We start from the raw sequence: 25003 nt of genomic DNA, 5'->3' as shown, positions 1-25003 counted from the left end.
CCCTAAATGAACCGTTGGTGGAACCATATTTGGTGCATTTCAGGAAGAAAGCAGTAAACGTATCTTTTTTGTAACAGGGGTCAAACGTTATGCTAAAAGATTGTTGTTACATGTAAACAAATGGAATAGGAACTATGAAAAGCAGAAATACAAAGCAGTGTTCCTGGTCTACCGGATGCGACTCAATGGAAGTCATTACTGCTAAATCGGAAAGATTAACCGACGGAAACGTCACCAGTAGTTTGTCATCTTGAACAGAACGACCACTTTCTTACTGAAAATTGAGAGAACCAAAATTTTTGTAGCGGACATCTTCAATCCAATTTGGTCCTGTAAAAGTGGGATTGATTAAACCTTTCTATTTTGTTTATATGACACTTGTTTTCTTTTGTAGCGAACCTTACCTGGGAGGCTATTTCTAACTTCTAAAATATAGAACACACCTTTTGCAACATTCATACTAAAAGTTACCAGCGTTTACGAATACAATCTCTTAAATAGAAAAACATGCTGGAAATCACAACTCCGGTCATGAAAACTGCTATTAACATAAGCCATCCACTTCTGCTTAAATTTGTATTGTTTCTTCTTTCAGTATTTCAGTATTTTCACGCATTTCCATATATTGAAGGATAACATTAATGCGAAATGAAGGCTGAGAAGACGCCAGTGATATTTATAATGTTGAATTTATTTAACTCCAACTGAAGTAATCCATACTATTTGTTTGATTCCTCGTTTTTCTTTAATGTTATGTATGATAATTCAATTGAAAAAATAGTGTTATTGTCATTATCTACGTAACATGGTAATTTTCTAATAAATATACAGCTGTGAAAAACTTGTACGCACAGATAGCAGATACTGTATTACCTTCATCACCCGAGTTGGTGACGCAATCATTGGATTCCATCGTAACATACTTATACATGCAGATATATCCGTTATTCTTTTAAATGTTGAATTACAGAGAATGTTAATGCATTGTGAAACTCCTTTACTTTTCATACAAAAAAAATATACTATCATCTCCCGGGTTAGTATACACGTTACAATTGTTACTGTAATTTTCCTCTCGGCAGGTCTTCATAATTCTGGATACATTACCTGGAATTATAAATCGTTTGATTAATTACATCTTAGTTTCCCCTGATATCAACTTCTTTTCAGCTCATTTCTGCATGATTATAACACATCAACACTTTCATATGTGATTTGATATTATGTTAAGTTTAATGATATCAAGATTTTAATGTTTTTTACTTTCACTAATATGTATAGGTAGGTATAATTATACAGCAAGAAAACGGTGCTACTTAATCCACATTCCATTTAAATGGGTAACCCACAGTAAGTCTGAAACAAGATAATTTGTATTGTAAATGTAATTTTTAGAAATATGATCAATGTAGTTTGACATACCATAAAAGCCACCACAGTTCCGGTTTTCCTCTGAGAAGTTCAATTCATGGCAATATTGAATCCTACAAATTGTCAAAAAGAATTATTTGATTTTAGAGCCAATAATTTGTTTTTCATAAATTTTGGCTGTTAGATTATTTTCGTAACTATAAAATTTCCACATAATAATTGCCCATGACGAAGGCTTGTTATCACGTATTTTTTTTTTTTTTTTAGAAATATCAAAATTTCATTCTTATAAGCAAATGTCTGGTGATATATGGGTTACTAGCTGATATTTCAATGTTCTTTATTTTCACCTTTTTATTTGAAGAAAATATTTAAAAAGTATGGAAATCATTTAATGACCTAGATTTGACGCAAGTCACCTCCCTTAAACTTTACCTAGATAAAGATTGAAAACAAAGATACCGCTATACAGAAACAGACATAATCTAGTCGTGAATATTGACAGGCGAATATCAATTATCAGTTGTTTCTTCTTTTCATTGTAATTTAAATATATTCAAAACTGCCTATAGAGATGCAAAGGGAAACATACAAATACATACCCTATTGTTTATAACCAATAATGGAAACGTGTTTAATCCATTCAGTTGAAATATTATGTCTGATGAATGGAAAGTGAAAACAATTCTTTAACTTACCTATACTTTCAAGAGTTGACATTTGCGCAGTAGGCGTTGAATTGTGAACCAATGACACCCCCATGATGAAGACCATACCGAGTGTGCAGCCTATAGAAAATAAATAGCTCTGCTGAATATCTCGTCATTGTTTCAAACGAATATGCAATTGAATTACTTATATGAACAATTGATGTAAACGTATTCTCTAAGATTTGGCAAGATATGATCGTATGCCTTATTTGATGCAGTCATACTTTAAAAGTTCTTTTATATATTTGTGGATCAATGAATATTTGATATTTAAATGCAGCTACAATGTAGTCTTTTTCATTCACTGACAAATACAATCAAATATCAATCCCGTAAAAATACGCTCTGTGAGTATTGAAGTCCCGTTCTAGCCATTTGTTACGCTGGAGAAATTACTATTCTATAGTGTATACACCTAATTAAATTTATGAACAACATATCCTTGATAGCAAGTGATTTTCAAAGATGGAATGGAACCTTGTACACATGCAGGTCAATTAGGTCTAAGATAAAACAGGACTTTAATACTCACAAAGCTTTGTTTTTATACAAAACTGACAATATTGATATAACTTTGTTTCAATTATTTTGGTATGCGGAAAAAATACTAGTAGATTAAGGGACCAATTTCTAAGAAATAAGAAGGTTTCCCTCGGGAAACAAAATAATTCAATATATTGTAAATAAAGATCCAGAAAGAATAAAATTCACATAGTAGTACATGTAATATAATATATGAAAAGGGACAATAGAAAGAGTTTCGGTTTCATTGCAAGATTTGAATTAAACAGTATCTGGATACGTATAACACAATAGGATTAGACCGCATGTAGAGCTTATTTAAGCCTTTTTAGATGTTATTATACATGTGTTCAGCAGATGGATATGCACAATATTGGATTGAGCATTCTTCGTTATCTTCACTTTTTCATGAATTCAATCTATATTTAGATACAGCAAAATATATATTGTATAACTGAGAGTTATCTGAAAAGATAGTGTTGTATGCTGACTTCATTACCATAAAATGAAAAAAAAAATTAAAGTCAAATTTTTAAAATGATCAATCCCTTATTTCTGATGAATTATCTTTCAAACGATAGGATTATGTTGATAAATATCATTTCGATATGATTCAAAATGCCATATGATATCTGTGTAATTCACAAAAAGTTTCAAAATGTCAATTCTAACTGAAGTATATTCATAGTTCACGTCCATAATATCTGGTGTGTAAAAGTTTAGTATTCAATCATATATAGGTTACCATGTGTCGTTTTAAAAAAAAGTTTGAGATTTATATGCTAGTATTGATTATACATCACTTTCTCTATTCCCTTGACTTCTCCATACACTTTGAAATTATTTTTGATGTTCTGAAATTACTTTTTGTGAGAAAACACAGTAGCACGTAAGGGAGATGAATTGTATTTGTTTTTTTCTCCGTTGATAATGTTTGCCCAGTTACAATTTTCAATTAAATAATTGAGTTTTATAAAGGCAGCATTTTTATAAATCAATACTTTACACGTATATGCACGATTGTAATTTATATTCAAAAAGAGGGAAATATATGTGGCACTGTGATCACTGATCGTCGGATCGATGTTTAATATACCCCACTCACACGATTGAATCTCTTTAGAGTTCAATATTGGGTCAAGCAGTGTCAGGTTCCGTGTAGCGACAGTTATATTATTAACTAGATTATGAGTTGAAAGAATTTCACGGATATTGTGTGATAATGGAGCATTAAGAAAATCTACATTTAAATCGCATACTAGGATTATTTTGTCGGAGTATTCGCTGTGTTTAAACTCCACGGAAGTCTGGACCAAAAAGAGCTGTCGGAACTGGGAGGCCTATGAATACAGCAAAGATGATAAACACAGGTATTGTAATCTACTTCAATCCATATACACCCAACATCGGTGGGCTCAGAGTCTGGGCGTCATGTACCACGTATTTGATTTGACAAATATATCAACACCGCCTCCAAAACAATTTCTATCTTTACGAATTAATTTATTAAAACCGTCAAGAAGTAAGTTATTGTTGCTCACTGAAGTATCTAGATGGGTTTCAGAAAAAGATAAACTATCAAAGTCATGAACAACATAATTTAAATGACCTATTTGTGTCTAATACTTCGGATATGCAGATATAATATGTCAGGGACATTTTCAGCAGTAAGACCAGGGTTTAACTCTATATCGCTGCAAGCTAACAAAACAAATATGAAAAACTGAAGGTAAAAATTGATAAACACAGATCTAAGCTTAAGATAACTAAGTTCAAGATAACTATTGACCCCTCAATTTGATCTTTGCACATATACACATTTGTATTTTCTTACACATACGCGAACGTCCCCCTCTATTGATTATGACCAACCTGCTAATGACTTTCAATAACTACTCTAAAAAAAGGTATCTAAGTCGGAAATAATTGCCATACACCCCTAAGACCTTCTCTATAAAGTTTATTGATATTCCAGGCAGTAGTAATATTTGGTCTACTAACTTACCAATAGACCATCTGATCTACCGATAAAGGAATGCTAGATAATTTAATTTGTTCAAAATGATCTTATTTTATTTGAAAATGAGACCTAAATCTTTTGACCTTTCATAATCCATCTATATCCAAACATGTGTTTAAAATGTATTTAACTACAGATTGACTAACAAGTGAATTTTAATGGATATCTATAATACGTTATTTAAATCTTACCTGGAAAACCATTATAATGAAACTGTTCCATGTCTTCCTATGTTAAATTACTAACCCAGCTTTTATTCCTCTTTGAATCAAATCCACTTTGGAAAATGAAATGTGAGATAATTTATATTGCATTTGTTTCCGTTAAAAACATCACATGAAAACTCTGCATTGCTGAAAATCCTAAGTACCATTAACAACTGCATACTTCTTCAACAGATAACAATCAATGATTTGTTTCAAGGATTGTCTTATATTTGTGCCTGGTGCAAAATGAAAATTCGTGTAAGACCTGTGGACAGTAAGCCGTGCGTTTTGTTTGTATTTGTCAGAGAATAATGTATATTGCATAAACATGTAACATTAATGCAAATATTCATAGAACAAAGAAACATTTCAATCGTCCAGCGGTCAGAAGCCCTCTCGTCCTTTCACGAATATAAGTTTTCGATTTAAGTAAACAAATCGTGTAAGAATGTTGCAGTAACAGGGACAAAATATTCATTTGTCATAATTCAGTCAACAATTAATTTTCATAGAATGTTATAACGATGTCTGGACCTGGATATCTGGAGACACATATTCTCCTATCATGAATATGTTGCCTTTGTTACGTTTATATCCTGGGGTATTAATGAGCAAATAACTTTCTCATTCTGAAATGATAAACTGTCAAGATATGAAACTTAAAGAGCTTTTACCACGATTTTTAATACTTGTAAATTTATCTGAAAATGTGGTGTTTTAAAGCGTGCTTTAGTGATTATTTTCCATCGAAATTGCAAACAGCCAGATATGCATATTCTCGTTGGATATTTCGCGTCATTAGTATGTGAGGCCATACGTGTCAATCCCGGTGAAGCGATGAAGCATGTAAACATTTAAACAAGTTGTGAACAGCACATACAGGAGGCTATTGATACAAATTAGACAATTGCAAGTTCCATTATATTGTTTTGTACAGTATATACTGTAATAATCAGCACAAATAAGGGAAGAGTTTCTTTACTTTGATAACGAGGCAAGTCGGAGAAATGTGAACTTAGAAACTAACTTAGAAATACATCAAACCACAACGCAAAACCACCTTCAATGACGAACTTACATATTGCATACTAACCCATTTAATTAATGATTTCAACATTTTTGGTTGCAAATTAATAGGTTCATTGTCTTTCAGATTGGACATAATCAGAGACTGACTTTGAGGAATCTTATGGCCTTCCAGGTATTGAAGCAATCAAAGTCGAAGCGGGTCTGGCAACCGCAGAAATGTCTATGTAGTAGCATACACTTATATATATATATATATATTTGATTTCACATGCAACGATATATTAGTTTACTCCCCCACCAACCCACTCGAAGTTTTGAGTATTTTACGTCATGTACTAAACGATTACCCCCCCCTTCCCCTCCCCCGATTAAAATAGTAAATGAATAAAAATTTAAAAAAATCCTAATTGATAATTGTCAAGAATTTCGAAATGCGGTGGATTCTTTAAAAATAATGCTCCGTGCCAACATAGTGAAACAATTGCAACTATGTAATGGAGGACAGCCCCCTCCCCATCACTATTTTTTCATAGTAGTGAGTGGAACGATTATAAGGTAGGTGTAATCACTATTGGCCCCTTGTAATAAATAACAAGTCCCCCATTTATCTCCCTCTTAAACACACACTACACGATTTCGGAAGTAGATATATTGGTAATTTTAAAATCCAATAGCCCCCCCCCCCCCTTTGAATATATTTTTTAAATTAATTAAATCGATATCGGTAAATCGGCTGTTTCCTTCGATACATTGTAGGTCAATGCATTTATATGAATAAAGGCAGATATTTTCTACCTCCTCCAGTGTGAAGTTTAGAGAAGAACTAAGTCTAGGTCTCATTTATTAGATTGGCTAGTATTGCATGTTACACTTTAGGCCACGCCAATTTGTAATCTAGTTCGCCGGATTCGCCGTTTCTATTTGTAATAAATCCAAATTATAATATTATCAACAATAATATCCGCCCGCGTGTCCAAAAATATCTGCGTAAAATATTTTTGACTTTTTACAACAAGCGCTCAAATGACCTTGGTGAATGTGCCTAAGAAATTACAGAATCTCGGACTCTCGAAAAATTTCCTAACAGTGTAATACGATGTTTTAAGTTATTCATGATATATATTTGAATATGTACGATACTTCATAACACTGGATTGGAAGTTGTTCCTTATACTGCAATCGAACTGGAAGCCGAAGAAAATTTTGAAGCGCTATTCGATGCCACTCTTTAGAGAACATCGACAGCGTACGATTGATTGATTATGTATTGTTTAAAGTATCACTTGAGAATATTTCACTCAATTGAAGGCGTTACAATTATCGGTGAAGGGCTGCAAAATTTAGGCCTATGCTCAGCACTTATGGCCATTGAGCAGGGAGGGATCTTTATCGTGCCACACTTGCTGTGACATGGGTCTCAGTTTTTGCGATCTCATCCGAAGGACCACCCCATTTATTCTTCTCTTACGACAAGCAAAGGATACTGAGGACTATTATAAATCGGATCGACAGTTAACGACAAATTCACAAAAGGTTTTTAGGGATTATGAATTATGTGTGTTCTATTAAAATTCAAGAAAAGACTAAAAGCGATCCATTGGAGATTTCAAAATCGGACATCTCCCTAGCAATATGCATATATCTGAATCGAAAGTTTGTAGAAACGAAACTAATATAAACTTCTTTAAAAATATCTTATGAATTAATGCAAGGTGAAGACAACGAACAGTGATCAATCTCATAACTCCTACAAGCAATACAAAATAGATAGTTGGGCAAACACGGACCCCTGAACATACCAGAGGTGGGATCAGGTGCCTAGGAGGAGTAAGCATCCCCTGTTGACCGGTCACACCCGCCGTGAGCCCAATATCCTGATCAGGTAAACGGAGTTATCCGCAGTCAAAATCAGTGTGCCAAGAACGGCTTAACAATCGGTATGAAACACGTCAGACAGCATTTGACCCAATGTGAGGTTGTATTGACGAACTAAATCGTTATAACGACCATAGAATTTGCGAAATGCTGACTTCAATCGAGACTGTTGAAATCCCTGTACCATCAACTTGTTTGTCAGTAGCTTATCTCGATTTAAAAACTGACTATACCCAGAACAAGCTCTTGCATATCGAATCAGTTGAGATATATAAACACCATATGCAGGTGAAAATGGAATATTGCTACCTAAATGTGGGAAGTTGACGATGGAGAAGCTGAAATCATCCCGTTTGTCATACAGTTGAGTTGTTAGTTTGCCGTTAATGTCTACTTTCAATAAAATATCTAAGTATGAAGCAGAAGTGGACGACTCTGTGGTGTCCTTTATTTCGAGCTCACAGAGATATATCAAATCGACATATGAATGAAAGCTTTCATTGTTAATAGACAAAACGTCATCGATATATCTAAAAGTTGAATTGAGGTCACAGCGAGAGATTTTTTCTTCTCACGTAGAAGTTTTTGAATAAATTAAATTAAATTAATGTTGCATATTACATGTATTAGGTATGACGAAAATGAAGTCTTTGAAACCTGAAATACTTCTTATTTATTGTAAACTATCAACAAAGTTGAAAAATGTTAAGTCAGGAATTTATCCAGCATTTAGTTGTTACTACCCAGATTGATCACTGTTCGTTATCTTCACCTTGCATATTTAAGGGGACTTTTTGAGAATGTAGTCATGAGCTTCCAGGAGATGGGGGACATCCATGGAATATAATACCCACATATTATAACAGCCATATAAAGTGATTGGTTACTCATTTTATCTATATTGTCTGGCAATTTTAGAAAATGACTTTATATTTGTTGAAAATTCTTATACAATTTTGTAAAGTTTCTACAAATGAAGGTTTTCTTTTTTCGTGCATCTTATCTGAAAGAATATTTCTAATTTTTAAAAACAGAGCATACCTTTTAGAATATTCATTCAAAAACGTTACCAGAGTTTGCGAATCCAATCTCTCGAAAAGAAAATTATGCTGGAAATCATTACTCCGGTCAGGAAATCTGCTAATAACATAGGCCATCCACTTCCGCTGGAATTTGTATGGCTTCCTCTTTCAAAATATTCATACGTTTCTATATATTAAAAGATAGCATTAATACGAAAGTCAGGCTGATATTTATAATGTTGAATATATCTAACTTCCAATGGAAGTCATTTTTAGTATTCCTTTATTTCTTAATTATTAAGGATGTTATGCATGATCTATTTTTTGAAAAAAAGAAAGATATTGTTAGTATTATGATCTACTTAACATGACATTTGCAAGTTACTATACAGTTATGGTAAACGTATACGCACAGTATAACAAAAAGAGTATTACCCTCATCACTCGAGTTGGTGACACATTCCCTGGGTTCCATCGTAACATACTTATACACACAGGATGGACTTAATGTATCGGTGTAAATTATTTCCATTGGATTGAAATCCAATTCTCTTTTAAATGTTGAATTACAACGAATGTTAATACACTGTGAACTTCCTCCACTTGTCATACAAAAGAAAATACTGTCATCTTCTGGGCTGGTATAAACGTTACAACTGTTACTGTAGTTCTCCATCATTCGGGATTCATTAGCTGGAATTATATATCGTTTGATTAATTACATTCCAATTTTCTTTGACACTCAGTTCACTTATATAAAGTTCCTTTGAGCTCATCTCTACATAAACGTAACACTTTGATATATGGGATATTACTGAGTTAATCGTAATTATTTCAATCATTTATTCTTTTATATCACCATAGGTAGACAGGTAAGTGCATAAGTAGGTAAATCTAATTATACAACAGAATAAAATTGATACATAATCCCTGTCAAAACTAGCCCACTGTAGATTTGAAACAAGATAATTTATGTTGCAAATGTGCTACGTTAGCATCACGTTATCGCGAGGTGCATGTGATAACTCGAATTTCCTATATAATGTTAGCTGAACTTTAAAGAAATGTAAATTTTTGAAAAAAAAAGATTCAATATAATCCATTTACACACCAATTAAGCCGCCATAGTCCCCATTGTCCGCTGTGAAGTTCACTCTCTGGCAGTATTGAAAGCTACAAATTTGTAAAGAGAATCAGTCGAGATTAAAGTCAATGATTTGAATTTTCTCTTTAATTCCGACTTTTGATTTGGAATATGTTTTAAATACATAATCAAACATAATATAGTCGTGATTATGGTGATTGTTTCTTCTTTGTAATTTCATTTGAAATCTTCGAAACTGCCCATAGTTATGTAAAAGGAAACATAGAAATACCAAACCTCTTCTTTATAATCAATAATAAAGAACATGTTCACTGGTTTCAGTTGAATATAACTGATGAATGGAAAGTGAAAATAAGAAACCGAAAAGGCATAATTCTGTAACTTACCTATAATTCCCTTCAGTTGACAATTGCGCCATAGACTCTGAACTGTGGACTATTGACACTTCCATGATCAAGACCATACAGATTGTACAAAATATAGGAAATAAATAGATCGGCTGAATATATTACCATTGTTTCAATAGAATATGCACTTGCTTTACTGATACGAACGACAGCAGTTACTGTATATATGTTGTCTAAAATTTAACAACATCTGAGCTAATATGCAATATATGTCTTTTGATAAAGACATGGGTTACGTCGAAAATTTCAGGTTTTTATAACAAACAGTGCTGTGGCCTTTTCAGTACTTTTATAGATTTTTTTTCTGGTCTTGTCTCTTTTTAGATCCGACAAAGTAGGGCGTTTTTCGGTATTCGTACTTATATACATACATATGTTTGTGTGTTCAAATGAATTATAGAAAGACGACGTTTGTCACCACTATTTCATCTTTACACATATATACACTGGAATCTCCTTCTGCATGTACAAACGTGTTCATCTATTGATTATGGCGCACTCTGCAAAACGGTCTTTAGGTATGATGATAATTGCCATGTACTTAGTAAACACTTCGGGACCTTTGATCTTTTGATTTGAAATAGCATCTACGACTGAAAAAAACTTTTCGAAGGAGGTAAATGATATACCAGTCATCAGTCTGACAATAGGAGTAACATATTATCTACTAACTTACCCACAGACCAACTGATCTACCGATAAAGGAATGGTATCTAAATTGTTCAAAGTGATTTTATTTCATTTGGCAATGAGACTTTCATCCCTTGACTTTTCATATTTCATCTATATCCAAGCATGTGTTTAGAATGTGTTGGATTACATATCGACCACCAGAAGTATTGGTATTAATATTTGTAATGTTATCTAAATTTTACCTCGAATAATATGACAATGAAACAGTTCCATTTCTATCAATGTTAAGTTTCTGACTTAACTTTTATTCTCCTCTTAATCAAGTCCACTGTGGAGAATGAAGTGTGGCGTGCTTTTATTGCATTTATTTCCGTTAAAAACAGCTCATGGAAATTCTGCATTTTTTAAAATTTCAAATATCATTAACAACTGATTACTTCCTCAAAATACAACACAGTGAATGGTTTCATGGATTCTCGTATTATTATGCGTAATGTGAAATGAAGATTCGTATAAGACTAGAAATTTCGACATTAAGCTGTGTTTTATGCCTATATTTATAAGATGATGATGTGTATTCCATATACATTTAAAATTGATACACATATGCATAGAAAAAGAAACATTAAAATCTTCAATCGGTCCGTATCCCATCAGTCCTTTGCGATACCTATCTAAGGTTTCGATTTAAGTTAACAATCGTGTAAGAATGTTGTAGTAGACGATGGTTTATTTACTGTGGAGAGAAAAATTATATTTCATCAATAATTCAGTAATCTATTACAATCACATTGGCTGTCATAGAGCATTAAAGTAATCTCTGGACCTGGATATTTGGAAACAGATTTTCTTACAACAAATCAGTTGTCTTTATTACGTTTATAATCTTGGGTATTAGTGACCATATTTACTTTCATATTCTGGTATGAATAACTGTCAGGATATGAGACTTACTGATTTTTTTTTTACCTTCGTTTGAAATAACTTGTATATATATTCATGTCCTCCATGGGATTTTGCGCAATATGGAGACGAACTATTTAATTGACTTTCTGCTAACCGTACCTGATAATGCTTTATAAATCAAACGATAGGTTGTATCAACAATTTGTGGATTGACAGCATTAGCAATTTAATGCATGATATTTGTAGGAATCTAGTGCCAAACATGTTGAAGTTGGAGGGGTTTTAACTTCCTCGTATAAATTCAACATTTCACAAATTATATGGCCGTTATAGCGATTTACTATGCCAATACAAGCATTGTTTGGTTCAAATCCTATCTGACGTGTTTCATGCCGATTGTTGGTCATTTTAAATGTGCACACTGGTTTACACAGCTTACATGAAGCCTAGTGTGTTTCGTAGAATATGCCAGTGTGAAGCATCTCAGTTCTTGTATTTTCAAACAGATTTTTCAGTATGAAAAGTAAAGTTACCGAGCAATGATCAATATCATAAAGTCTGTAAGGGATACAAATTAGCGATGTTGGGGAAACACAGATCCCTGCACATACCAGAAGTGGGATTAGGTGTCAAGGAGTAGGTATCCCCTGTCGAGCATTAACACTGACTATCAGTCCTATTTATTTATAGATTTATATTATGTTTATTTCAACAACTGAATATAGCCTGAACTGTATGATTATATATTTTACTAATCAGAGTCCCCTTAAACTACCACGGGTCACGTATGATATTCCTTCAGAACCATGCCTCCAGTTCCTTAAGCTCAATTTTACAAACAAAGGAATATATACCATTAACATAAAGCAACATTCTTCGTCATGAAAGAGTTTAGTCGTGTATTCCAACTTATTCCAAGTCCAATTTTACACCCAGTATTGCCTACAAATATACTTTTACTATTGGATCCAAACTTTTTCAGTATAAAAAAAAATTGCAGGGCCTAGATATATATCATCTTGTTCTCCATCTTTTTATAGCCATAGTCCATCTGCACATGTCATTACTGCAGATGTTGATATAGTTATGCGATTAATCATTGTTCTTTATTTTCGCCTTTCATAGTTGAAACCGTGGACCTCAAATCACTTATTCTATAAAGGTCCTAAATGCAGAGACCATCAATCTTTCTATTGATGACATAACTTCATCTCTAGTATGAATTATGTTGAAGATTGTGCCAGACGACTGGCTAATTATGAAAAGGAACTTGATACATTATCAAAAAGAATTAAATGTATGAGAGGAATATTAAAATCCCGCATAAGACTTATTAAAACAAAAATACGGACTATCTATCATTCTGTGTATAGTAAACTAGAAGTGATAGGTTACATGATGCATATGTTTTGGTTACAGCTGACAAAACGTGTAACAACATTGTTGTTTGTTTGTAAGGTTTATTATTACAACTGTATTTTAAACAAACATAGCATTAATTCCACTTTTGGTAACCGTCCGTATACTCCAACTGCCCTTTTAAAAGATGAAATTCTTCAAAACCTTGTTTTAGTTTATTTAGCTCTAAAACTTCATAGTTATTTTGAATTTCAAACATTTCGGTTGAGCATCACTGAAGAGACATTATTTGTCGAAATGCGCATCTGGTGCATCAAAATTGGTACCGTATAAGTTTTACACATTCAGTATCTCAGTGAATTGATAGGATTGACAAGAGTTACCGTACCTGCACTGGATTCCTAAACTTCATTAAAAAACCTACAGAGATAGATTGCTGGGTCCAGGAAGTGTTCTTCCAACCCCCATCTTTGCTCCTCATGAAAATATTAACAGCCATGAGGGAGAACTTTCAAAGATAGTGTGCAACTACATATGCCAGAAATGGTGTTCAAATGTGGGTTATAATATAAAAAAACCTTTCTTAATTCAACATCAAAACATAGGACTTTATAACACTTGACACAACTATTTCTCACGATAAATTAAAGATTACACTTTTTGACATCAACGACAGTTGACATCAAAGACAATTGCTTCTTCAACAAAAATGGAAATCTCAAATATACATATATGGATCTAGCGACCAGTCATCCAAAAATGACGTTGTCAAACACTACTCTGATTCCACTCACAAGTATTCTGAAGTTGTAATGACAAGAAATATGTTATAGTTCCTAATTGAAAATATCTTTGTTTTCTTTGGTGATGAGGTCCTCCATTATTCTCTTGGAATTCCCATGGGCACGAATTGCACCCCTTTGTTAGCTGACCTGTTTTTTCTTATTAATCAGAATTTATTCAAGGACTTCTAATTGCATCAGTATGATCCGTTTTAAATCTCCTTTAAAGTCAGCAATTTACAAATTATTTGGTCGTTAGAACGATTGAGTTTGACAATACAAACTGTCATTGGGTCCAAAGCCGTCTGATATATGCCATACCGATTGTTGGACTGTTTTGATACACTGATATTGACTACAGATTGTTCCGTTTACCTGATCGAAATAGAGGGTTAATAATGGGTGTGACTGGTCGACAGGGGATGGTTACTCCTCGTATGAATGTGATCGCACCTCTAGTATGTCCCGAAGGTATCTATGTCTTTTGAATTTATTAGAGACGGAAGAGCATGTTCTGCAAATAATCATATTTCAAAATTTATTAGGCCTTCTTTACATACTGATTATCACTGTTTCTCAATATATAAGAACCACACTCGGTTTGACAGGTCAACAAGGGATGCCCCCCCCCCCCCTCTTTCCACTGATCCTATATCTGGTATGTCCGTGTTCGCCCTACTTTTAGAAATGTATTCTTTATAGGAATGAGTTTGATCACAGTTTTCTGTCTTCCTTTGCTAATGTATCGTTGCCATCATGATATAATATTAATGTAATATCGAATGGATGACCCTGTATTTCATTTAAGACTGCAAAAAAAAAAACAAATGGGTTTGTAATAATTTGTGCATTGAATTCACTAATCATATCTTACTTCAATGTATTTGATGAGCACATGGGAAGTAACTTCAAATTATATTAAAATTATATTTGATAACAATAACAAACGATGGATTTCTTACTGACTAAAACACATTTCCATATTAGTTTTATTTAGTCCATATATTTAAATAAAAAAAACATGAAAGTTGAAGATATCTAGCAGTGATAAATCCTCAAAGTTCTATAAGCAATACAAAATAGATAATTGGACAAACATCGACCTCTAGACACAACAGAGGTAGGATCAGGTGCCTAGGAGGAGTAAGCATCCCCTGTTGACTAATCACAAACACCGTCAGCCCATTATCTTGATAAGGTAAACTGAGTTATCCGTAGTCAAAGTCAGTATGCGAAGAACGGTCAAACAATCGGTCATGTCAAAAAGCATTACCTCGATTTAAAAAACTGACAATAGGCAGAAGAAGCTCTTGTGTATCAAATCAGTTGAGAGATATAAACACCATATGCACGTGCTAATGGAATATTCCATTTATGTTGAAAAAGCAACTGTTTATGATGTTAGAAATCCTTGTCTTTGATTTATTTTGAGGAATGGTCGTGCGAAGTGTTTTAAAATCATACGTTTTGATGTTAAATTGAGAAAAGTTCTTTAGATTTTTTTTAGAAGCCACATTTCATTTACATCATATGTTGCCTATGTGATCGTAGAGTAATATTGACGTTTCTCCTTCACAGCTGTTAATATTTTCGTGAGAAGCAAAGATAGCAGATAGATTGAAAATTACAAAGCATGTAATGTACGCAGGGAACGCATGTGTGTGATACTTTGCAAGTGATTTTGATTTGATGCAAGTAAAACATGTTTAAAAATATGCATTTTGATACCACTATTTTTTCTGGGTACATATAGAATTTCAAATGAAGATAGAAGTAATTGTCTCTAGGTAGTGCTTGTTCCTTTGCCAACCGATCGGAATTTATAAGTGAGAACACTAATCGGGGGTCTTTCGGATGAGACATCAAAGCCAAGGCTCTATGTACCGTTGATAATATTACGAACCCTGATTTTTTCAACCCTGGTGATCATCCGCAAGTCTAAATCTATGGCACTAAACCTGTACCTGTTATCGTGTTTATATGAGTAAATAAAATATCAAAAAAAATGTTAAACAAATGAAACAAGACAAAACAAAACAAAACATTTGCAGATCATCAGAATAACGTAAATATTGTTTTAAGTACTTCATATTCATTTTAGAGAGATGGATGTTAGTCCAACTCCAAATGTAGTCCTTTAACAAGGTGTTTCGTTAAACAATGTGACATCTTCTATCTTATCCAAACAGAAGTATAAGTGCATGTCTTCTGTTTGGTTTTCTGTAAGGGGTGACTCTTCATCCGTTGCAAATAACGTATCACTTAAGATATTTTCATTTTGAATATTGTTTGCTCTTTCCATCTTCAACATTCGCTCTTCAGATCCTTTAAGAATGTTGTAAACATCACTCTGCTGTTCCTCCTCGGACCTTGCATAATTGTATACATCGGGTATAATCGGATCGATACCAAAATACATCTCTGGATCAAGAATGTTTGAGTTGATTGAGGTATCATCATTGTTGGACTGACATCAAAGACAAACGTGAAAGCTTAGCATCATTAAAAAGAAATCCGCAGTAAAATATTCAATAAACCCAAACAATACGTTACATTTTAACTATGATATCTATATAGTTAAGATCAATTCATGATATCCTGATACAATTATGATACTATTAACACTGTGGATGATATACACTCTTCCTCGTCTACAATTTGTTTTAACAAGGGACTATTATTTTGTTTGAGGAATGATGTAAGATGTGATATGGAGCAAGATGATGTTTATATCTATTATACTTATTAAACTCTAAGTAATGGATTACCAAGCGTACCACTGAATATTAGTAAGGTTTCAAACAACTAAAGAAAACAAAACATTTATGTTCCGATTCCTTCTAAAATCTAATATTACACAGATATTTCACTGGGTATGACGAAGCAACATTGAACACAACACTTGGTTCTGACTGAGGTTAAAGTAGAACTCCATTGTCTTTTTTATTACTAGTATTTTAAAGTAAAGAAACATAAATTGATGTTTGTTAAAGCCTCTTGCAATAAAAGATACAGAAATGAATGGTAGGCTACAGGAATATTAATCATTGAAGGGAAGTTAGTTTATTTTCATAGCTGTATGAGTATTTCATTGCAAGATTTTCATTTTAATCACTGCAGTTATTTCAGTTTTGTGTTTTAATAATATTAGGATTTACCTCTTCCTCTTGTAAATTTGAAATATCCGTATAAACTGCATTATGACATCCCTCATTCACAACGTGGACGTCCTCAGTCTGCACAGATATAGAAGTCATAGAATGTCTGGCGTTCCTGTGATTAAAAGAAACTAATTAGGCAAAGCATTAACATAGTGTCTGATTGTGCATAAGATATGGATATTACAAAGAGAGACCGATCTCATATATACAAACAATGTAAAATTAGGAGTAGGAGAAACACTGGTCTTAGAAACACAAGAATTGTAATAAGGTGTCTCAGAAGAGTAGGCGTACTCTGTTGAACAGCCATGAACTCTGTATTTTATTAGAGTGAGCGACCAATCTACCACAATGATAGACTCCTTTTTGGATGTTTACTGTCACGTGACAGACCTATTCATTGATAGCACAACTCAACATTCCTATTATATCTAAATGACTGCAATTTTTTTTATAGTTTATTTTTGTCTCTAATTTCATGTTTGCTTCATCTAAGGTGACATATTTCCAACCATTGACATGTATTGCTCAATGTTCTAGATTAAAATAAAGGCAGTGAATAGAATTCTTATTGTTATTGCTCAACACCACGTTGATAACTGTCAACCTGATCTCAATGCTTTATATCAAACAAAAATAAATACAAATAACCACTGGCTGACATATGATTAACGATAGGACTATCCCACCCTATTAAATGTGAAGACGACAATAGTTTGAAAAACTAGTGCATAATGATATATTATTGGGTTACATAAAAATGATAGACCAAAGGACCAGCAAATATGTGCATGTGGGATTGTTCATGCATTTGAGCTTTTAAGGCAAATATCCTACACCATTACAGACAACAATCTTTACAATACTATAAAAAGTAATTGAGATGTGTGTGAAAATTAAGCAGTATGTTAAAACGAATAACCAAAACCAAATTTGATTCATTATGTATATGCGACAAGCCCAAATGGTGTATGTATACAAACGATATTAAACATTCTATGAAAAACATAAAACACTATCACCATGATAATGTTCTTGATCGTATCCACGCCTTTAATAGCTCGGATGGTCTTATAGCCATAAAGGCTGAAGATAACGAACAGTAATCAATCCCATAACTTCTATAAGCAATACAAAATAGATAGTTGGGCATACACGGACCCTTAGACGCACCAGAGGTGGGACCAGGCGCCTATGAGGAGTAAGCATCCCCTGTCGACTAGTCACACCCGCCGCCAGCCCTATATCTTGATCAGGTAAATGGAGTTATCCTTAGTCAAAATCAGTGTGCCAATAACGGCCTAACAATCGGTATGAAACACGTCAGACAGCATATGACCCGATTGCTAGATTGTATTGATGAACTAGATCGTTATAACGACCATAAAATTTGCGAAATGCTGACTTCAATCGATAATGTTGGAACCCCTGTACCATCAACTTGTTTGTCAGTAGCTTCCCTCGATTTAAAAAAAACTATACGCAGAACAAGCATGAGAAAGAAATATCTGCAAAGAAATATTTGTGTTCACCCTACTACGACTGAAAATCAAACCAAGTCTATAAAAGGAAAATACGCTGATGGTTAGTTGTTAAAGTTTTTGAAGCAATGGATCAATTTAAAAATGTTAGGTCATGTATGATGTGACAGTAAATATCCACAACCTTAGGGGTGGCCACTCGTCTTCCATGATTGGGATTCAAACGCAGATCGGGTAAGTTACGGAGCTAAATCACTGTTCATTCTGTGCACTATGTGTATACCTACCTACAATGAAATCTTCATGGAGCCATATTTCGTGCATCTCCTCCTCGTAAAGAAAAGTAGTAAACATATATGTCTTGCAACAGGAGGACAAAAGTCATACATAGATAGAATAAGAGATATAAAAAGCAGAAATAAGAAGCAACATATCTGGCCAACCAGATGTGACTAAATCGGAAAGGTTTACCGAATACAATGTAACCAGAAGTTTGTCATCTTGAAGAAAACAATCGCTATCGTACAATTCGAAAAAAAGCATGTTTGTTGTGAATATCTTGACTCCACTGTGGTTCTGTAAAATGGAGTTGATTTGACCTTTCTATTTTGCTTAGAGGGAAAATAATCAAACTTGTTTTCTTTTTTCCGTTAAACTTATATGCTTACTCCTCCAAGGCACCTAATCCTACCTCTGGTTTGTCAGGGTTCCGTGTTTGCCAAACTATCTATTTTGTATTGCTTATAGGAGTTATTAGATTTATCACTGTTATCTTTAACTTTCATGGAAGAACATTTCTAAAATATGGAACATGCCTTTTACAATATTCATTCTAAAACATTACCAACGTTTACGAATCCAATCTTTCAAATAGAAAATTAAGCTGGAAATCATTACTCCGGTCAGGAAAGCTGCGATTAACATAGGCCATCCACTTCTGTTTCTTTCAATATATTCACGTTTTTACATGTATGTATTGAAGGATAGCATTAATATGAAAGCAGGCAAGCCAAAAACTGATCAGTGATATTTATAATTTTGAATATAACTAAATCCAAATGCAAATAATTTTTATCATTCCTTTGATTCTTCATTTCTTATTGAATGTTATAAATGATAATCTAATTAAAAGAGAAATATTGTTAACGATATTATCTATATAACATGTATTTTTCGAGTTACTATACAGCTATGTCAAACTTGTTGCACACAGGATAACAAAAACAGCATTACCTCCATCACTCGAGTTGGTGACGCAATCCTTGGGTTCTATCGTAGCATACTTAGACACACAAGATGGACCTGATGTATCGGTGTCAATTATTTCCTCTGGATTGAAATCCTTTTCTCTTTTAAATGTTGAATTACAACGAATGTCAATACATTGTGAACTTCCTTCTGTTTTTATACATAATAATATACCATGATCCTCTGGGTTGGTATAGACGTTACAGCTCTTACTGTAATTTTCCGTTCGACAGGTCTCCATGATTCTGGATACATTAGCTGGAATTATATATCGTTTGATTGACTACATTTCGATTTTCCAAGTAAATAAGTTCAGAGAAATAGAGTTCCGTTCAGCTCATTTCTACATAATTGTAAAACATCAATCCTTTGATATGTAGGTTAAAACTGTGCTAATTTGCATGCCATCAAACACCTTTGTCCGCAATACATAGGTATGTACATACTAAGTAGGTAGGTAGGTCTATATATACTGCAGTAAAAAGTTGTATGTAATCCGTGTCACGTTCCAAAGTCTAACTCACTGTAAGTCTTAAACAAGATAACTTGTATTGTAAATGTGCTACGTTAACATCACGCTAAGTCGATGTGCGTGAGATAAACTGAAGTTCCTATTTAGTGTTATCTGCCCTTTAAGGTAACTCCTTACTCGCATTAGTATCCGATAAAAGTATAACAAATGCATTATTTTCCATTATTGGAGTTAAAACAACTGTTAACTTATCAATTGAAATATATCGGTCATGACATTTTTTTAAGATGCATTACATATATCAACAGAATCATCGTTAGAAAATTGCAGTTTTCCTTTAACAGCATCGTCAAAATTTCACAAAAAATGTTTAAAACGATATAATGGTATTCATGACAATTTCATGAAACTGTTTCTTTACAAAAATATACATATGTGCGTAAGAAAGGAAATTTATCGCATAATTGATTTGAGCAAGAAATAGATGAAAACAGAGGTATTGCTCTTGGATTCAATATTTCGAAACATATCATTGATTATTCATACATTACTCAGACCTTTGAAATATTTCATGTCTAACAAGATTTTTTGACAATAAATATCGGAACAGACTATCATGTATGAATCTAAATTGCTTTTCCAAATTCTGATGACGTCACAGGAGGATGAATAACTTTAGGTTTATCATTATTTCCCAGTAAATCAGTTCACTGATATAAAGTTCTTCTGAGCTCATCTCTACAGAATGTAACACATCGTTAAAACAATCTAATTTTGCAATACAATCCATGATTGGGTCAATTGCTGTCTGACTTATCTAATAGCGATTGTTAGACCTTTCTTGGCTTACTGATTTTGCTTCCATGTAAATCTGTTTACCTGATCAGGATATAAGACTCACGTCTGGCGTGGCAAGTCGACAGGGGATGTATATGCCTGATATGTGGTTTAATACTGTATTAATTTCAATGCCATCAAACTTTATTTTATTCTTTTACTAATATATAAGTAGGTAAGTAGGTTTATTTATACAGCAGAAACGGGTTGTACATAATACGCGTCTCGTTCAAAAGGCTAACCCACTGTCAGTCTGAAACAAGATACATGTAAACCATTTAGTCATGTACTTGATATTTCCTACATAGTGTTATCCGACCTTCAAAGAAATGCGAGATACAAAAGTTTCCATATAATCGTTTTACATACCAGAAAACTCACCACAGTCCCCATTGTCCTCCGACAAGTTCGATCTATACCAATATTGTAAGCTACAAATTTGCAAAGTATTCATTCAAATTTAAAGTCAATAATTTCACTTTCTGATCAATTGTGAATTTGGATTTGGATTATATTCCGTAACTTTCACATCGAAAGTCGTGAATAAGGGGAGGCGGATATCAACTACTATGCAAATGTTTTTTCTAATTAAATTTGAAATATTCGAAATTGGCCATGAAGATGTAAAAGGAAGCAAACATATAAACCTTTTTCATTATAATCATTGATTGAAAGCCTGTTTAATCGCTTTAGTTGAATATGACTGATGAATGTACAACGAAACTAATTCTTTAACTTACGTATACTGTCCTACAGTTGACATTTGCGCAGTAGACGTTGAACTGTAGACCAATGACACTCCCATGATTAAGATCACACACAGTGTGTAAACTATAGAAAATAAACAGCTCAGATGAATTTCTGCTTTGTTTCAAAACAAGATAACAATTGCTGTAAATGTATTCTCTAAGATTTGGCAAACTCTTAATGTGTGCCTTATTTTATACAATCATACTTTAGGACTTCTTCTACGGATTTGGGTATCAATGGATTTTTGATATGTCAATGCAACTAGAGTGTAACACTTTCACTGACAAATACTCAATCCAGCAAAAATGAGCACAAATACACTGTGCTACAAGTTCTAATCTATCGCCATATTATATGAAAAAAGGACACACAAATCGTTCATATCAATCGACATAAATCACTCTTAACCTATTAATACCAATCAATTTGGGAGATTATTGAGGAAATTGACAGATATGAAGTACCTATATAAATAGTGCTAAGTTGAAACTTTACCATGCATGTACAATTAGAGGACAGTCCCCCATTTGTTTGGCAATAACAATATTTGTTAATATTGCAACCCCTTTGCACTATTTTTAACAGTAGTAGTAAATTTGAACTGTCTGATATAATAACAGAATAGTAAAAGACTACCAACCCCATCCCCTTGAAATAAGAATATGACGTATGGCAAATATTACTTTTAAGGCAGACGAAGATGAGAGAGAGAGAGAGAGAGAGAGAGAGAGAGAGAGAGAGAGAGAGAGAGAGAGAGTTGTCCAAATTTTGAAAATATATATGTGATTGTATATTGTTTAATTCCCTTAAAGATATTTTACTCATATATGCAGCGAACGCTCTAACTCTAGACCCGCCCCCACCCCCTGGGGGGTATATGCTAGTGGGAGGCTGAAAAACTCCATATGGAATATATGCTATTTCAGTACAAGGTGTTTAAGATGTACAACTTCTACGGTACCAATTTTGATGCACCAGATGCGCATTTCGACAAATAATGTCTCTTTAGTGATACTCAACCGAAATGTTTGAAATCTGAAATAACTATGAAGTTTTAGAGCTAAATATAGCCAAAAACAGCGTGCCAAAAAAGTGGAGCCAAATTCGTCCAAGGATAAGAACTATGCATGAGGGAGATAATCCTTAATTTTGAAATGAATATCTAAATTTTATAACAGCAATTAAATATACATCGGTATTTTCAAGGTAGTAACGAAGTACTTAGCTACTGGGCTGTAGAGACCCTCGGGAACTAACAGTCCACCAGCAGAGGCCTCGACCCAGGGGTCATAATGTAAAACTTATACGGTACCAATTGTGATGCACCAGATGCGCATTTCGACAAATAATGTCTCTTCAGTGATGCTCAACCGAAATGTTTGAAATCCGAAATAACTATGAAGATATGTTTCAAAACAACAAATGGCCATTCTGCTCAATAGCTATGGTTTAAAAAATTACAATGGTGGACAAAGAGGCGAAGTAGTCAAATATATACATCCCTTTCCGAAATGACTTATATTTATAGGAAGATAAATATTGACGCCGCAATTTGATCTTTGCACATATACACATTTGTATTTTCTTCCACATACTTGAACGTGTACCTCTATTGATTATGACCAACCTGTTAATGAATTTTAATATGAAAAAAGGTATCTAGGTCGGATAATAATTGGCATACATATAGTTGAAACCCCGATACATTCTAATGTTGGTCATCTACTAATGGAAACTGAATACTCTATAAAGTTTAATGATATTCCAGTCATCAGTGATATTTTATCTACTAACTTACCAACATATCATCTAATATAACAACAAAGTAATAGTAGATAATTTGTTCAAAAGAACTTTGATTTTTTTGGAAATGAGACCTTCATCCTTTGAACTTTCATAATCTATCTATATCCAAATATGTGTTTAAAATGTATTGAACTACAGATTGACCAACGGGTGTATTGGAATGTATATTTGCAATGCGTTATTTAAATCTTACCTGAAAAAATATGACAATAAAAGACTCCCATGTCTACCCCTGTTAAAATCCTGACCTAACTGTTATCCCGCTTTGAATCAAATCCACTGTGGAAAATGAAGTGTGGCATAATCTTTATTGCATTTATTTCCGTTAAAAACATCACATAAAATTCTACATTTCTGAAAATGTCAAGTATCATTAACAACGGAATACTTCCTCAACATATAACGCTCAATGAATCGTTCCAAGGTTTGTCATATGTTTCTTCGAAAAGCAAAATGAAGATTCGTGTAAGACCAGAAATGTGGACAGTAAACCGTGTGTTTCGTCTGTATTTATCAGATGATAATGTATATTACATGTACATGTGACATCAATGCAAAAATTCATAGAAAAGGAAAGATTTAATTCTTCCAGTGGTCCGAAGACCATCTGTCCTTTAAAAACTCTAAGTTTTCGATTAAAGTTAAAACCTCGTGTAAGATTGTTGCAGTAACTCGGACAGAATATTCATTTTTTTTAGAATTCAGCACACAATTAACCTTCATATTGACCATATTGAATGTTATATTAATGTCTTGACATGGATATCCGAGAACACAAATTTTCTCATGTTAAATATGTTGCCTTTGTTACGTTTATAGTATGGCGTATTAGTGAGCAAATTACTTTCATATTCTCTCAACTGATTCGATACTCAAGAGCTTATTCTACGTATGATCAGTCTTTGAATAGAGGCAATCCACTGACAAACAAGTTGATGATACATAGGTTTCAACAGTCTCGTTTAAAGTCAGTATTTTGCAAATTATATGGTCGTTATAGCTGTTGCAAGTCTTCTGTTTGGTTTTCTATATGTGGTGACTGTTCCTTTAGTGTCAATAACGTATCGTTTAAGGCCTTTTCATTTTGAATATCGCCCGATCTCCCAATCCTCAGCATTCTCTCTTCTGATCCTTTCAGAATGTTATAAACATCATTTTGCTGTTCCTCCTTGGACTTCAAATAGTTATATACATCGGTTACAATCGGGTTGATATCAGAATGGATCCCTTGATCAAGAATACGTGGGTTGGTTGAGACATATTACCATTGCTGGACTGAAATTCAAGACAAAGAAGCTTAG

General features: G+C 33.4%; 1 protein-coding gene across 3 annotated transcripts; it reads right to left on the bottom strand.

The window, feature by feature from the left end:
- Nucleotides 1-15586: 15586 nt before the first annotated feature.
- On the bottom strand, nt 15587-23983 carry LOC125672679 (uncharacterized). Of its 3 annotated transcripts, XM_048908887.2 has the most exons (6): nt 23896-23973; nt 21887-21977; nt 21516-21577; nt 19823-20095; nt 17106-17220; nt 15587-16414 (listed from the first exon to the last, which is right to left on the bottom strand). In XM_048908887.2, the coding sequence occupies exons 1-5, from the start codon at nt 23924-23926 to the stop codon at nt 17201-17203; spliced, it is 477 nt and encodes a 158-aa protein (XP_048764844.2). In that variant the 5' UTR covers nt 23927-23973; the 3' UTR covers nt 15587-16414; nt 17106-17200. The 3 variants fall into 3 exon arrangements, with proteins under 3 accessions (XP_048764844.2, XP_048764845.2, XP_048764843.2); XM_048908886.2 differs by lacking the exons at nt 15587-16414; nt 17106-17220 and having other exon boundaries at nt 19659-20095; nt 23896-23983; XM_048908888.2 differs by lacking the exons at nt 19823-20095; nt 21516-21577; nt 21887-21977; nt 23896-23973 and adding an exon at nt 18877-19438.
- Nucleotides 23984-25003: the final 1020 nt, after the last annotated feature.

The sequence above is a fragment of the Ostrea edulis genome, chromosome 7, assembly GCF_947568905.1.
Source record: "Ostrea edulis chromosome 7, xbOstEdul1.1, whole genome shotgun sequence".
In the NCBI taxonomy this organism is placed as follows: Eukaryota; Metazoa; Mollusca; class Bivalvia; order Ostreida; family Ostreidae; genus Ostrea; species Ostrea edulis.
This window is presented reverse-complemented; position numbering and strand designations above follow the sequence as displayed.